The 14,721-nt window shown below is 52.1% G+C and overlaps 1 protein-coding gene across 7 annotated transcripts in view; it reads right to left on the bottom strand.

Annotated features, from left to right (window-relative positions):
* Nucleotides 1–14,721, bottom strand: part of HSPA12A (heat shock protein family A (Hsp70) member 12A) — a 155,941-nt gene that overhangs the window by 15,677 nt on the left and 125,543 nt on the right. For all 7 annotated transcript variants that reach the window (XM_025881110.2, XM_073904139.1, XM_073904137.1 and 4 more), the window contains 3 exons: nt 13,106–13,292; nt 10,936–11,040; nt 6,172–6,288 (listed from right to left, as the gene is read on the bottom strand). In XM_025881110.2, the coding sequence (XP_025736895.1) occupies nt 6,172–6,288; nt 10,936–11,040; nt 13,106–13,292 (409 nt within the window). The remainder of the gene's footprint in view (nt 1–6,171; nt 6,289–10,935; nt 11,041–13,105; nt 13,293–14,721) is intronic.

The raw sequence follows: 14,721 nt of genomic DNA, 5'->3' as shown, positions 1-14,721 counted from the left end.
TCCCCCCTGCCAATACCAGATGCCTCACAAGTGGTAGAACCCCTTCTAGAAGACCGACTTTACAAAACCTACACCGTCCACAGAAAAACTGCCTCCTTAATTGCTTTGTGTCCTCAGCTGTTAGCCAACTACATGGGCAGCATCTATGCTCACCAGTTTGGTCCCTGGGTGCAGAAGGCCTGCATGCCCATCAACAGGCCACTGATCCAGATGCCTAACAAGATTTCCCACTACTCTCAACCCAAGGGACTAAAAGTCCCTCTCCCCCAGCCTCGCACAGGGTCACATCCTTAGCAACAAGACAGCTGACACTGCAGTGCCCAGTGACAGGGAGCAAGGTTTACAGACCTAAGTGTCACCAGGAAAGTCGAAACCTCTGAACCTTAAGCCCCAGGATCCCAGAATAAATCCAACATAAAACCAAGAGGAGCCCCCTTCTAAAGGACTGCTCTCGAAGACTGACTTTCCCTCCTTTGTGGGTTTGTAAAGTCAAGGGCCTCCTAGAATAGAAGCTAGCAGGTCCAGCTTTCCAGAAAACAGCGTGAGGGAGAAGGAAAAACTAGCAGCAAAGAAACAACCAGGCCAAAATGTTTAAGATGCTTTTCCAAAGTTCAGAAGGGAAAATAGCCCGGGAGGAGGGGCGAGGAGAGCAGAGCGCCAGGGCCGTGCCGGGGCCAGTGGGAAGGAGGAAAGGCTCACTACTGCCCTGTGTCCCACTAGGATGTCCACCGGCCAGGCAGTCTCCCTCCACGTGGCCGGGAAGAGCACCGGCCGGCCTGGACCCAGCAGTGGGGGATGGGAGGGAAAAAGAAGAAAAACTAAATGCCTTCATCCCTCTTCACACCTCCCCTGAGACCGTGAGCAGCCACTCTAAGGCAGACATGAAGTATCGGGGTGTCGGGGTGGCTCAGCCAGTTGTGTCTGACTCTTGGTTTCGGCTCAGGTCATGGTCTCAAGGTCCTGAGATCGAGCCCCAAGTCAGGCTCTGTGCTCAGCAGGGAGTCTGCTGGAGATACTCTCTCTCCCCCTCCCTCTGGCCCTCCCCCTGAGCTCCCGTTCTCTCTCAAATAAATAAATAAACAAACAAATAAATAAATAAATCTTAAAAAAAAAAAAACCTGACGTGAAGTATTTAAACAGAAAGCCAAATCAAGAATTCCAGAGTAGCGAAGAGCATTGAGTACAGTTACACAACTTGAGGTATGTGATTTACACAATCCAGCTTCCCCCTGGGATGCTCCCGAATCCTGAAGACATGAAAGACACACAGGCTGCCCCAAAATGCCCCAAACAGCATGGCTACACCCCTCAGGCAAGGCCTTTCATCTGTCCCTCCCCAGCTGGGTAGCCCTGCAGCAAAAACTTCGACCCATTTCCACAGAGGGTTCCCCATGGCACCCAGGAGAGGACACACATGGGGAGCAGAGGAGCAGAGGACCTCCAGCCAGCAAGGCGGGGAGGGGAGTGGGGAAGGTAAGCTCAGTGAGAGGCCCAGGACAAGCTAACCACACTCCTTTGATCGAACCAGCCCCCATCCTGCTCGCCAGAGAGAGTGAGGGGCCATGTCCCAATAGCAACTCCCATGGGGGCCATAGTGGAGAGCTGAAGGATCGAGGCAAGAAGAGGCAGCGGGCTCTGCCAGGGTCCCTCTCTCCAGGAGGGGTCCCAGAGCTGCTTGTGGACCTCAAGAAAAAGAGGAAATGCAAAAGAATCTGCCAGACGCTCAAAAACTCAGATGTCTTTATCTCTGGGCAGGAGGACCCAATGCCTGGAAGGGTCGGCTTTCTGCATAAACACTTGCAGTTCTCAGCAGAAGCCCGCAGCCTGGGCAACTGTCAGGAGCCCTGGGATCAGGCCTGGGCCCACCAGAGCAGGGGAGCACTCGCTGCTTTGGCTAGTTCTGCCTCTGAAGCTGGTACCTCGCAGCCGCTGTTCCACATGAGCTCTCCCTCCCCTGCACCCCGGCTCGTCGAGCACTTAGCCTATTCCGTCTCCAACTACAGATCATGCAGATGCGCCGAGCCTCTCCTGCAAGATGCTACTTTCCAAGGGCAGCACATAGCAGGTGCTCGGGGGGTAGCTGCTGAGTGAATGAACCCACCATCCCTCCAGCCAGCCTTCATTCTGTGATTTCCTGGCCCTTGTCTCCAGAACACTGAATGAGAGCCTTCTGCTGACATGACCTGGGGAGGCTACCAACAGAAAGGGTCTGCACCGAGAACGCACTATCCCATTTGAGTCCTCTAGGAACCTGGGGCAGCGGGAGAACTGCCACAGCCCCTCTGAGAGCCCTGCTTCCTGGTCCTGAGCCCTACTTGGGAGGGGCAGAAAACTGCACTCGAGGAGGCTGGGGATGTGGGCCCTGATACCGACTCGTCTGCCCCTCAGCCCTGCTGTCAGCCAGGGAAGCCGGCCAGGGACGCGTGCACAGCCGTGAAGGTGGCCAGATGGGGGGACACTCTGCGGGCCACATGTCCAGCCGCCCGGGGCTACAGCTGCACCGGGTCTGGGCGTCAGCCACTGTGGCTGCTCTGTCCCCCCCAGCCCCTGATGTGATTATTTTTCACTGCAGTACCAACTGTTAACTCCACATCAGGGGAGATCATCCTCCATGAGGGATCGTCTTTTATTTGGCAGGTTTCCAGAACCCACTAGGGTTACACGTTTCCGGCAAAACGCCTCTAGAAATCAACTGGACTATTTCCTACCCACAATGACTACCCCTCAAGACTCAGTGGAACTGTCTCCCATTCTAGGTCTTTCCTGAAGGCCTCAGAAGAGGGATCAGCTCTTCTTCCTGCTACGGGCTGTTCAGCAAATGCTCTGAGAGGGTCTAACGGGGCCCTGCGGCCGTGAATTATAAAACATAGAGACTGAACCCACTTTTTCAACAAGCATTTGACACGAGAGGAGTTTTTGGAGTTTCACAGATAAAACTGTATCCATAAAGTGCCCCGCAACCCCCGCCAACCTCAGCACTGAATCCCACACTTCTGAGTGGAGGCCCCAGAATCAGCCCCTCCAGGCTTGCCTCTTCCATGACAGATGCTGCCCAGAGCCTCGTCTCTTGCTCTGCATCCAGGCCTCTTCCCCCTCCACCAGGCCAGCGGAGGAATGAAGCTCAGCCCCTATCTGACTGTGCCATGAACTTGGGCTCACGGGGCCGCCAACGGGCCTGAAGGAGGGACTCCATTTCCTGCGTGCAAGCAGGGGAAATGTGACCAGTTTCCCAGCTGCCCTGATGGAGTACCATCCTACCTCATCCTTCCAGCTCTTCCTTCTGAAGCCAGGCTGATGGGCAGCACTTTGGGTGCAAGGGATGGTGGGCATCCTCAGATCTCAGAAGCTGGCTGACCCAAGAACTATGTTTTATGCTCAGGTTCTGTATTAGCATTCTCCAGAGAGACAGAACCAGTAGGATGTATGTAAACACAGAAAAAGATTTACTGTAAAGGATTGGCTCACACCATTATGGAGACTGACAAGTCCCAAGATCTACAGTCAGCAAGCTGAGGAACCATGAGAGCTTATGGGATAGTTCCCTTGCTGGCAGCCTCAAGACCCGGGAAGAGCTGTTTCAGTCTGAGTCCAAAGGGAGGAGAAAAACAATGTTCCAGCTTGAAGGCAGGTGGGCAGTAGGAATCCCCTCTTATTCTAGGCAGTTTTGGTCTAGTCTGGCCTTCAACTGATTGGATGAGGCCCACCCGCCTTAGGGAGGGCAATCTCTTTATTTAGTCAGTCAATTTAAATGTTAATCTCATTCAAAAATACCCTCACAGCAAACACTCAGGATGATGTTTGACCAAATATCTCAATACCCCTTGGCCCAGTCAAGTTTACACATAAAATTAACTATCAGAGGTACACATTTTTCTTATTCTGTACAATTAATGGAGGATGAGAAGAGAGAACTGAAGAGATGCTAATTCTGGCCACGCTTCATTTCCATATTGTTATGGGGACTCTTCCAGAAGACGAGGTAAAGGTTCCATAGACTAGTCGGCAAAGCCGCTGTGCCCCATAACTCCCTTTGCCCCTCTCCCTGAAGTACAAAAGGCTGCAATGAACCACTCAGCTATGAGCAACCTGAGAGTGGGGCCTCATCGTGGTACACAGGATATGAATCCAGCACCAACCATGTCCCAGCACACAGAAGACCCCAGTATGGGTTTGTTTAATGAACAAATGAATGAGTAAACCAAGAATGATGGAATGGCCCCTGCCATCTTGAAGGCCATTCAGTGACTAAACTCGACACAAGTATCAAATCAGAATTACAAAGAGCCAAAAATTAAGCTGCACGAACGCCACACCCATCAGAAGTTACCCAACAACCAAAGGATGGGGCAGGCTGCAGAGTAACTCTGGGCTTCAGAAAGAAAAGTCCCCATGTCCCTAAATGCTGGTTACATTCACCCCTCTGAGGTGCCATTTTGATTCCGCCAAACCCTGGAGGGCACCACACCTCCATCTGCCTGGTTTCCTCCTCGCCCCAAGAATGAGGGGCCTCCCTGCCAGGCCCCACTGCTCAGAAAGGCAGTCCTTAGGCAGAGCCAGCCCAAGGCTCCAACAGCCCTGATAAATCTCCCCGTCCCTGCACCTCTTTCTGTTTCAGGCTAAAAATAAGAACTGACCCTTTTCCGGGTCACATGTTTGTTGCTGCAGTTTTCCTGTGGGAAAATGAAAGTCAAAGCCCTGAATCCTGAGTCTCCTTCCTGTGCAAAGTCAGAATGCTGGCTGTGTCTTCGTAGACAGCCATGTCCCGGCGTCCCGTCTTTGGACACTGCCTGAAGGCTGGCACTGTGGACAAGCTCCAGGATGCCCAGGGCTCTGTGGACAGCAAAACTGCATTTGGGTTTCTTCCTTTTTAAAGAAGTTGCCTCTTTCTGGAACTTCCACCCTCTTCCTTCATCCCTATAAAAACAAATCTATTTTGGGCAGCTACGTAGACTGAGCCAGATTCTCACGCTGAAGGGGAGAGCAGAGGAGAACCTGCCACGGAGGGAAGAAGGGGAAGCCGGGAGAGTGGGGGTGGGGGTGGGGCAGGGATACTGCTCGCCCTGGATCTCTACCTGTCACCTGGGGTAAAGCTCCAAGCGGTGAGTACAATTCATGACACCAAGGTACCCATGGCCATTTTGCTGCCTTTGGTATCCAGGTAGGTATTTTGAAAGGAAAGTTCATACCTATGGCTACAAACTCAACATCAGAGACATGTCCCCCGGGAGCGGTGGCTGTCCCCTGGGAGGTGTGGCTTCGGGCAAGGGAACATCTATTACGTTGGTGACTTTCCCCAGCCCAGCTCAGGTTGAAGGCTCTGGAAACTGACTCTCATTGCACAGAGTGGGCCCAGGCCCCAGGGTAGCCTTTCATTAACCCAGGGGATTAAGTACAGTGGGAGCCAGCTCTGACCTGGGGGTCAGAATGGTAGGTCAGCACGGCCAGCCATTCTTGCCATGAAGTCAGACCCTCGTGGAAGCCCCATCATGGCACACGTGGCCTGCGGACAGTGTGAGGCTTGGCGGCCATGAGGTGCATGGTACCAGGGATGCCCCAACGCCCAGGAGGAACGGGCTGGCCATTGGCACTAGAATGTTCTGTCCATGGCGCCATGCTGACTGGCACACTCCTCAGCCATGCCACTGCCCTCATCCAGGTGTCTGCCACCACGTAGGTCTGGCGCCCTCACCACCCCCTGACCCTATGTGCTCCCGTGTTACTCACAAGGTGACACGTGTAGAAGATCATTCTATTTCCCTTATGTCCCAGCTGTACAGGTGCAGATTTCAACCTCTATACCAAGCTGCTGTGCTTGGTGCACAGCCATCGGCTTTCTCTTTTATTCCTTTCTTCTTCAAACATTCGTATTGCCTAAGCTTTTTCCTGAGGTTCCATTCACCCACGGAGAAATGTCTCTGTACCCCAGTTTGAAATCCTAGCCCTGGGGAACCTACAGTGTAGAAGGTATAATGCCAGAAAGAAAATCGAGCCCAGCCCAACCCTTATGGACCTGACCCCCATTCCTCCCCCAGGAGGAAGGCTTCATGTCCCCTGGGCTGGGAGACCCCTCACTACCTGCCAGGGAGACCTGAGTGCTGGAGACACCTGAGTGGGGTGACAGTCACCCCCGTGGGCATCCTGGGCCGCCACCCGCCCCACCCCTACACTCACCTGATAGGCAGCTTGTCTCATGAACTGCTTGGCGGGCTGTTTCCAAATGGCAGGCACTGTGATGACCCATCTGACATCAGAGTTCTCAAACTCCGACCCCGCCTGGTCACTCAGCTCCTAAAGCCAAGGGAAATGCAGCAGGTCAAGAGGACACAGCTGGTCCTCCTAGAGCTTCACGGAGAATTCCAGGCTTCCTGGCCATGAACTCTTGGGGCATCTACTCTACAGCCTCCTGAACTTACCAGTGTCAGGGAGCAAGGGTCTGTTTCCTGATTATTCCACAAGCAGGGAGCTCTGCTCCTTTCACTCACTGAACGTGACTGCAAGCAGGAGGCAGGCAGGTCAGAGGCCTCTGGCCACTTCTGAGTCATATGACAGGGCAAGTAACAGCCTCCCAGACCTCAGTTTCCTCATCTGCACAATGGGGATAATAATACCTAGCTCATCCTGTTGTTGGGAGGAGTGATAATTTTCTGAGAGCTACATTTACTGGGAGCTTACTCTGTGGTAAGCGCTTTGCATACCTCCTCTCCATTAGTTCCAGGATCCCACCAGGAAGAGATGATAACTGTGTGTCTTTTCTACAGATGGGAACCTGAGTCCTAGATACAGGCAGTACCTTCTGATGACTGCACAGCTGGAAAGTAACAGAGCCAAAATTTGGACCCAGACCCAGTTATATCTTAATTCTAAAGGCCAAGGTCTTAACTAAGTTGTTACATGTGGTTCGTATCTAGAACACGGCCTGCCCCATAGCACTGCTGCTTAACACCTGGTGGCAGTTGTTGTCAGAGATGTCACTGTCCTCTGCCAGCACAGCAAGGCCAGCACCTCAGGGCAGTTCTCCTGGCAGGACGGAAGGGATATGAACGACATGACCCAAGCAAGAACTATGCCGCCCTTAGCTTTGGGTTAAGATTAAACCACATCAGCAGGAACCACACGGTTAAAAGGGATGGGCAGAAGCATCAGAGGTTCACACCAAGTCCATGCAGACAAAATACGTCTCTACATTAGTTCTCAGACTCAGTATTCCCATCTATAAAATGGGGAGAATAAAAGTAACGCTCTGTGTTTCTGGGGAGATGGAAAACACCTGGAAGAAGCTCGCCCAGAGAAGACCTCTGATAAAGCTTGCTCCTTCCTACCCTTCCCCTCCGGATGCCACATAAAGCAGACAAATCTGAAATCAAACCTAAACATGCACCAATGCACATCTGCGTCTGAGTCAGTTCTGGGGACAGGTTTCAGAAGATTAACAGGCTGGCGATTTGTTTCTTCTGAGAGGTATCTCATTTCCTCTCTTGTTTCAGTAGATACCTTGGGACAGAGCTACCGTGTCACGGAATTAACTTCCTCTGTGACCAGTCAGTAAACTTTTTTTTTTGCCCTTTACATTTTTTTTAATTGTGACAATAACCCATAACGTAAAATCTACCACATGAACCTTTTTTTAAGCACACAGCTCAGCAGTGTTAAGTACATCTAGTATACTTTAAAAAAAAAAAACAAAACATGTTTTTAAAAACATCTCTGTGTGAAACAGCGGGTTTTGTTTTATTTTGTTTTGTTTTGTTTTGATCATGTTTTATTTCCTTGCAGGTCTGCACGGGGCTTTAAAGGCAGGTGAGTAGCGATGTGTGTTGGGAAGGGTTCTAAGCAGGCTGCGGAGCACCATCCAGGCTATTTTAAACTCTTTAAACAGGAAAAGGCTCAAAAGGTGAACGATGGGCTTCCCTGGCCATAGGGAAGGTTGTTTAAAGCTGTTTGTTTACCAGTGGATGGAGTACAGCTTAAAAGGGAAAGGACCCTGCCATTAATTAAACATCTCATTATGTCAGGCCCTCCTCACTTGCTTTCCTTCATGAATGATGAGCCTGCTTCATGCCTGTGATTCCTGAGATATGCTGCTTTAGTACATACTCTATTTTGCTTATCCTGGTCTGACGTGCAACAGTCCCTTCCTCTGAACCCATCTGTCCTTCCGATACCAGCCAGCTCTCTCGTGTAGAGCCCCGGTGCTTATAAATCTCCTCAAAAAGCTTTTCTTCATGGAATTTCTTTATAGCATGATCCCTGCTGGGAGAATGTGCGACCAGGTTCCCGAAGCTTTCGGCTGAGCTGACATGTTCGAAACCACACACCCTCCTACACATCCCTGCTGGCCCTCTGCCCCCTCCATCTCTCCCCTCCCCTTCTGAGATGGGCTGTTCACTCTTTTCCCCTTGACCAACCTGAAACACAAGCCAATGTCATGGACTTTCTCAGGTCCTAAATTTTCCCCAGATCCCCATGCTTCTTCCTCCTAATCCAAAGGCCCTGGAGTCATGGGCCTCCCTCTGCTGCTTCAACTTTCTCCAGGTGTCTACAGGCATGACAGGCAGACAGTCCCTCATTGGCTGTCTGGGCTGCCGGGTGCTGAGCCCATGTCTCTGAGATCCCTGCTCTTCGGGCTGGCAGAGGGCCACATCTCTGCGCCTCCTAGTCCGCTCTGTTGCCTAGAATCATGTGCTCTCCTTTACACTCAGTCTCCCTCCCCCTCCTTCCTTCTGTCCTCGTGCCTCTCCGCCCCGCCCCCAGTGGAAGAATTATTTCCCAGAATCTACTTCTTCCCTCCGCCCTGGCCCCCTCTTTCTTCTTGGTTTTCACATTCCCCAAGTGACCCCCCCCCCACTCTCCGAGTCTCAGAGCCCTCAGATGCACCTCCTTCAGGATCTGAGTCTGCTCTTTCCGTAGGGCTTTCCTCCACCCTGCAGGCCCTGGGGATGCTGTGGTCTCCCTCCCTCGAATGCTATCTCTGTGGCCATGGCATTCCCCTATTAGAAATCCTTGGATGGCTCCCCATGACCCAAGGAGTTCATTAGCTTGGCATTTGAGGCTTTGCAAGATCTCGACCCAAGCTTACTGTTCCCACTCGATCCCACAGCCCTGCCCTTCTCTCAGCCCAAACTGCCCGCTTTCCAGAGCTGTCTGCTGTGTTTCCTTTCCCCTGTGATCTTCTTGTGTCATTCCACCAGCTCAAAACACCCACCCTTCCAGCTGCTGCCAGGGAGAGGCCCCTGATGCACCTCCTCCAGGGAGCCTTCCCTACTGCAGCCCACTGGGCAGAACCTCTGTCTTCACCAAACACCAAACACCCACAATGACCCCCTCACAACACCAATCTGTTGACTACACACTCCTTTCACACTCTGTTTATTTCAATGCTGCCAGAACTATCTGGCACACAAAAAATACTCCAAAAAGAAGGAGAAGGAGAAGCAGAAGAAGAAGAAGCAGAAGAAGTAGAAGCAGAAGCAGAAGAAGAAGCAGAAGAAGAAGCAGAAGCAGACGAAGCAGCAGCAGCAGAAGAAAAAAAGAAGAAGCAGCAGAAGAAGCAGAAGCAGAAGCAGAAGAAGAAGCCGAAGAAGAAGAAGAAGAAGAAGAAGAAGAAGAAGAAGAAGAAGAAGAAGCAGCAGCAGCAGCAGCAGCAGAAGAAGAAAAAGGTGCTTGAATGGATGAAAGCAGTATTACGTTCTCATGTCTTTGTTTCCCTCAGGCCCTATTTCTAGAACTCTATCCTATTTTTAGAGTTCACTGAATTTCTTATAGTGATCACATAATACCAAATACTTCTAAAGTTCCCAATTCTTTTTGGATAAAGCTCAGTACACGAGGTTCTTTAGGCATCTGACTTACACCCACTCATCACCATGCCCATGGACGGAGACACCGAGTGGACATCTGTATTCCACTTAGAAATCAGCCAGTTCTTCCCCATCCAGGGCCATCTCTGCACAAACTTTGCAACAGTCATCCAAGGGGCTCACTCAGGCACCAGCTTCTCCCCTGGGATCTGGGGGGACAGGGAGGAGGGATGACAGCAACCATTTGCCAGGAGTTTACTGTGCCCAGCTCTGAGGGAGGTGCCTCATGTCTGGTTAAACAACCCACGAGGTACACAACCTGCCCCACTCTTCCGGTTAGGAATGTGGGTGTCGGAGAAATTAAGCACCTCGCCTGAGACCCCACAGCTGCCGCACATGTCTTCTGCCTGTCTTTTTTACTGAGCTGTAATTCACATCTCATAAAATTCTCCTTTTTCAAGCATACAGTTCAGTGGGTTTTACTGTATTCACAAGGCTGTGCAACCAGCACACTCTCTAATTCCGTCACCCCAAAGAGAAGCCCCATTCCTATCAGCAGTCACTCGTGTGCCCTCCCCCAGCCCCCGACACCTGCCAATCCACCTCCTCTCTCTGGGGATTCACCTACTCTGGACATTTCTTACAATGGAATCACACAGGATTGGCTGGCTCCTTTCACTCAGAGTAATGTTTTCAAGCTTTCTCCATGTGGTTGCGGGCGTCCGTGAGTCATTCCTTTCTATGGCTGACTAATAGCTCCTTGTAGGGATAGACCCACTTAGTAACCCATCCATCCACTGATGGACGTTCGTGTTGTTTCCCCTTTTTAGTTATTACAAATACTACTGCTGTAAACACTCACAGATGGGTTTTCGTGTGAATATGCGCTTTCATTTCTCTTGGTTATATGCTGAGGAGTGGAATCATTGGGTCATGTGGTAGCCCTGTGTTTAACCTTTGAGGAACTCTCAGACTTTTCCATGGCAGCTGCCCCACTTTCCATTCCTGCCAGCAGGGCACGAGGGTGCATCCTGCTTTCTGAATGTAAGTCCTATGCTTCGTCCCTTGAGGCCCTGCCTGCTCGCCTGGCTGGCAGGTGCGCCTCCCCCTGCCCCGGGGCCCTGGCACATGGTCCTACCTTCAGCGCCTGCTCCTTGAAGTATTGCAGGGCATATGCGAAGATTTCAAGGGCTTTGATTTTCTTGCCGTTTGCTGCCGTTAGGTCTGTATCCATGGTGAGGTCCTGGTTGGGGAGAGGAAGGAACAGTAAAGACGACGGAGGAGAGACGTGCCTTGTGGCTTCGGGAACTGCTACTTGGAGATCTGGGGAAGCCAGTGAGCCACATGTCTGTTTCCTGGTATTTGGTAGACTGGGGTAGTGTGTCTTCCACTATCTCCCGCTAAGGGGCCTGGCAGCATCGTCCCCTTACTGCGTCAGGGGCCCTGGCTGTTTCCTGCAGCCCCTACCTCTCACTTTTCCCTCCCTCCCTCCCTCTCATTCTCTCTCTCCTGGATCCTCACGAAGCAGAGGTTTCAGGGAGGTGACAGAGCCCAGGAGGAGAGAGAGGAAGCAGGCACCACTGCTGATGCAGTTGACACACTATTTCCACACCTGGACACACATGGTCACCCTCGGGAGCCCCCCAGCAGAGGCCGAAAGCATCACGCCAACTCGCTGACGTGCATGATGCTAAACAGACATGAAGCTTTCATTCCCCGATGAGCTGCCAACCGAGTCGCCAAAATAGAAGAGTTCCTATTTTAAGACCTGTGCTTAAGTCTCTTGGGAGTGCAGCATCACCACCCCCCTTCCTCTGCCAGTAGCTAAAGCAGTCCGGTCCTTGGGTAGAGGATGCCTGTGAGACACTGGCTGGACTGGGGTCATTCAAAAATGACAAGAAAAGTGCTCACAGGGCGGCGATGGGCAGAGAGTGGGAGCGAACATCAGGAGGAAGCCCCCAAGGCAGCCCGAACCCAGAGGCTCATTACTACCAGGGGGAAAAAAAGAAATCAGCCTCCGGATTGATCCAGCTGGCTAATGAGCCTTGCCGTTAGAGTGTGAAGGGGCGCAAAGCTACTAAAGCGGCCTCGTGGAGCCTGTCAGCTGTCCTGACCCATCGGCACAAGCCGCCCCTTCCCAGCCAGCCATCCCATCCCCGGTGCTCAACAAAGACACCCCAGATTTGGGGGTGGGGGCAACTCCCGGGTTCAGAAAGGGGACCAACCACCAGGAAGCCAGAGGGTCAGAACTCAAAAAACTCAAAACGGAAGAAATTCCCGTGTTCCACCACACAAGACTGCTGTTGGGCGGTGACGGCCATCAGGGGAAACGGGGAGGATGCATTTCTAGCAGGAACCTGTCTGCTTCACATGGCTGCAGGGTCACCATTAACATGTGTTTTGTCATCTGCAAGCACGTTAACAGCAGACAAATGAAAGCAATAATCATAGGAGCGAGCAACTGACTAGAACTTAGTATCAACACAGCTCTAAGAGCTTTAGGCATTTTGATTCCTTTAATCCTGACACCATGCCCGCGAAGAAGGCCCTGTCAGTGTCTCTATTCCACACAGGGCCCAGAAAGGTTAAGTCACTTGGATTAAGCATCTCGCAAGTTTCAGAGGCAGGATTTAAATCTAGGCCCTCTGGTCCCAGGGTCCATGGTCTTAAACACCCATCGCTGGCCTGACTCTCTAAGTACCAAGAATTAAGGAAAATCTGTCGGATGTAATGCTCACCCCGAAAAAAAAATCCCATCCTGTGATCCAAACTTTCCCATGAATCTTGAGAGAGGGCCTAGCTGACGTAGACAGCTTACAGAACACTGGCATGTTGGGAGTCGAGCCTCCAGTAAATTGGGCACCTGATTTCCTGAGCTGCTGCTTCCGCCAACAGGTTTACTTCTAAACTTGTTAGCTAATCGCCACTGCCCTGGGTCCCCCAAATGCCCCCAGCCCCCAAGGCCTGCCTTCAGAATCCCCGGATGTCCCCACAACCCAGCAACTGCAGAGGGATCTCCTGGCATAGCAGGGAGCCCCCAGCCCCCTCGGCCGGGGTTCCAGCCCGTGTCCACGGCACACACGTTGTTAAATATTCTGAATATCTCCCTGCCCATGTGTGTATCAGAAAGTGCCGTGTATTCCGCAAAAGTGTTGTGTGCTCCAGGTTGCTTCTAAAATCAAGGTAAATGGATGTTACTTTCTGCTCGGGAGAAGCCTGAGGGTTTCCTGGGTTGGGAAGACCTCGGGGCTGGAGGGACCTTGGCTCTCCAATGCGGAGGACTTGGGGCCAGGGAGAGGCTAGCTTACCCCCGTGGTATGCAGCTTCATCTTGAACTTCTCCAGGTACAGCCACTGCTTGGCCTCATTGGGATCCAGGTCATGGTAGAAGTCCCTGGCGGCATACCCAAAGCTGTGGAACTTCCTCTCCGGAGTCAACAAGATGGTGGTCGGAGTCTTCTGGTTGGACACCCCAGGGTCACCCCCTTCCCATCGCCTGACATCAAGGAAAGGCAGAGATTATGAGAACCTTCTTTCATAATCCCAGTTCAGGCGGCACTGACTGGAGCACCTACTGTGTGCACGATTCTTACAGATGTAGGTGCTCACAGGAGCCGCGACAGGCGCACTCTTGTTCTGTTGGTTGAGTGGTGATCAGAGACACAACTTCAGTCAGAGAGAAGAAGGAAAGGGGCAAGCACCAGGGTGTTGCTCAGGAACGAGGTCTGCTTCGACCATCCACTCCATGTTCACTGAGCACCTACTATGTGCCGGGTGCTGGTGACACAGACACGAAACCTTTATGTCTCTGCCTTCAAATAACTCACAACCTAGGAGGTTATGCCTTTTTGTGGGGGCGGGTTTTTTTTTTAATTTGCAAGCCCTCAAAACAAACGTATAGCCGGACTGTGTCCTCTCTAAAACAAGGTAGGGTCCAAACAAATACATAAATACCTGCCTTATCACATGGGAATGAGGGACCCAGGAAACGCCCTCGGGGCCAGAGAAGGCAGAGGTGCTGGATGGTAGGGCAAGGGAAGGAATGCAGGGCTAGGGAGAGACTCGAAGGACCGACAGGGAGCTGCCAGGACCTCGAAGGATGGAAGGGCACTGCAGGCTGCTCAGAGGTAGGAGAACGTGGGGCTTGTGCGGGGATGCTAAGTGATTGGGTGGGGTGGAGACTGAGTGTGTAAATGGGAAATGTGAGAAACGAGATTGGGAAGGTGTTTGGAACCAGGCTGAAGAGAACCCTGGGAAGGGAGAGAATTAATGAGTGAGTAACTCGGAACCCCTAAAGGTTGGAGGGCAGGGGCATGGCAGAATCAGAGCTGGGGTTGACCAGAGCACACCGAACTAGACAGGAAGCCAGGAGGCTGAGGAGGAGCCTCAGGCCTCGTCTGGGAGCAGAGGCAAGACGGCTCAAACAAGGGCAGAGGAAAGGGATGGAGGAAGATGAGCCGTCCCGAGGGAGAACCGAGCCAAACGGTCATGGCATGAGCAGGACCCAAGGCACCAGAGGCCCCCACTTGGGAGCCCAGAGGAGAAAGCCCCCTTCCCAGAAACCTGGAGCCCTGGTGAACCAAGGAGGCTGAAGGGAATGAGGGAACTCCAGGTGAACCTGCTGCCATTGAACTCTCAGGAGGGGGCTGGAGATGTAAGCCTGGGGTTCACAGGAGAGATCCAGGAGGAGAAACAGACTTGGGTGCCTCCATACCAGGGTGACAGCCACGGTGACAAGGAGGCAGAAGAGCCCTGACATGGGGTGGCTGGGTGATAGACATTGGGGAGGGTATGTGCTACGGTGAGCGCTGTGAATTGTGCAAGACTGTTGAATCACAGATCTGTACTTCTGAAACAAATAACGCAACATATTTTAAGAAAAAAGGAAAAGAAGAAGATAACAGGAGAGGAAGAAAAGGGGAGTA

This window comes from Callorhinus ursinus, unplaced genomic scaffold (genome assembly GCF_003265705.2).
Source record: "Callorhinus ursinus isolate GAN/ISIS: 27379988/994484 unplaced genomic scaffold, GSC_fseal_2.0 scaffold20, whole genome shotgun sequence".
NCBI classification, from domain to species: domain Eukaryota; kingdom Metazoa; phylum Chordata; class Mammalia; order Carnivora; family Otariidae; genus Callorhinus; species Callorhinus ursinus.
The sequence above is the reverse complement of the archived record's forward strand: the minus strand, read 5'-3'. Positions and strand labels throughout refer to the sequence as shown.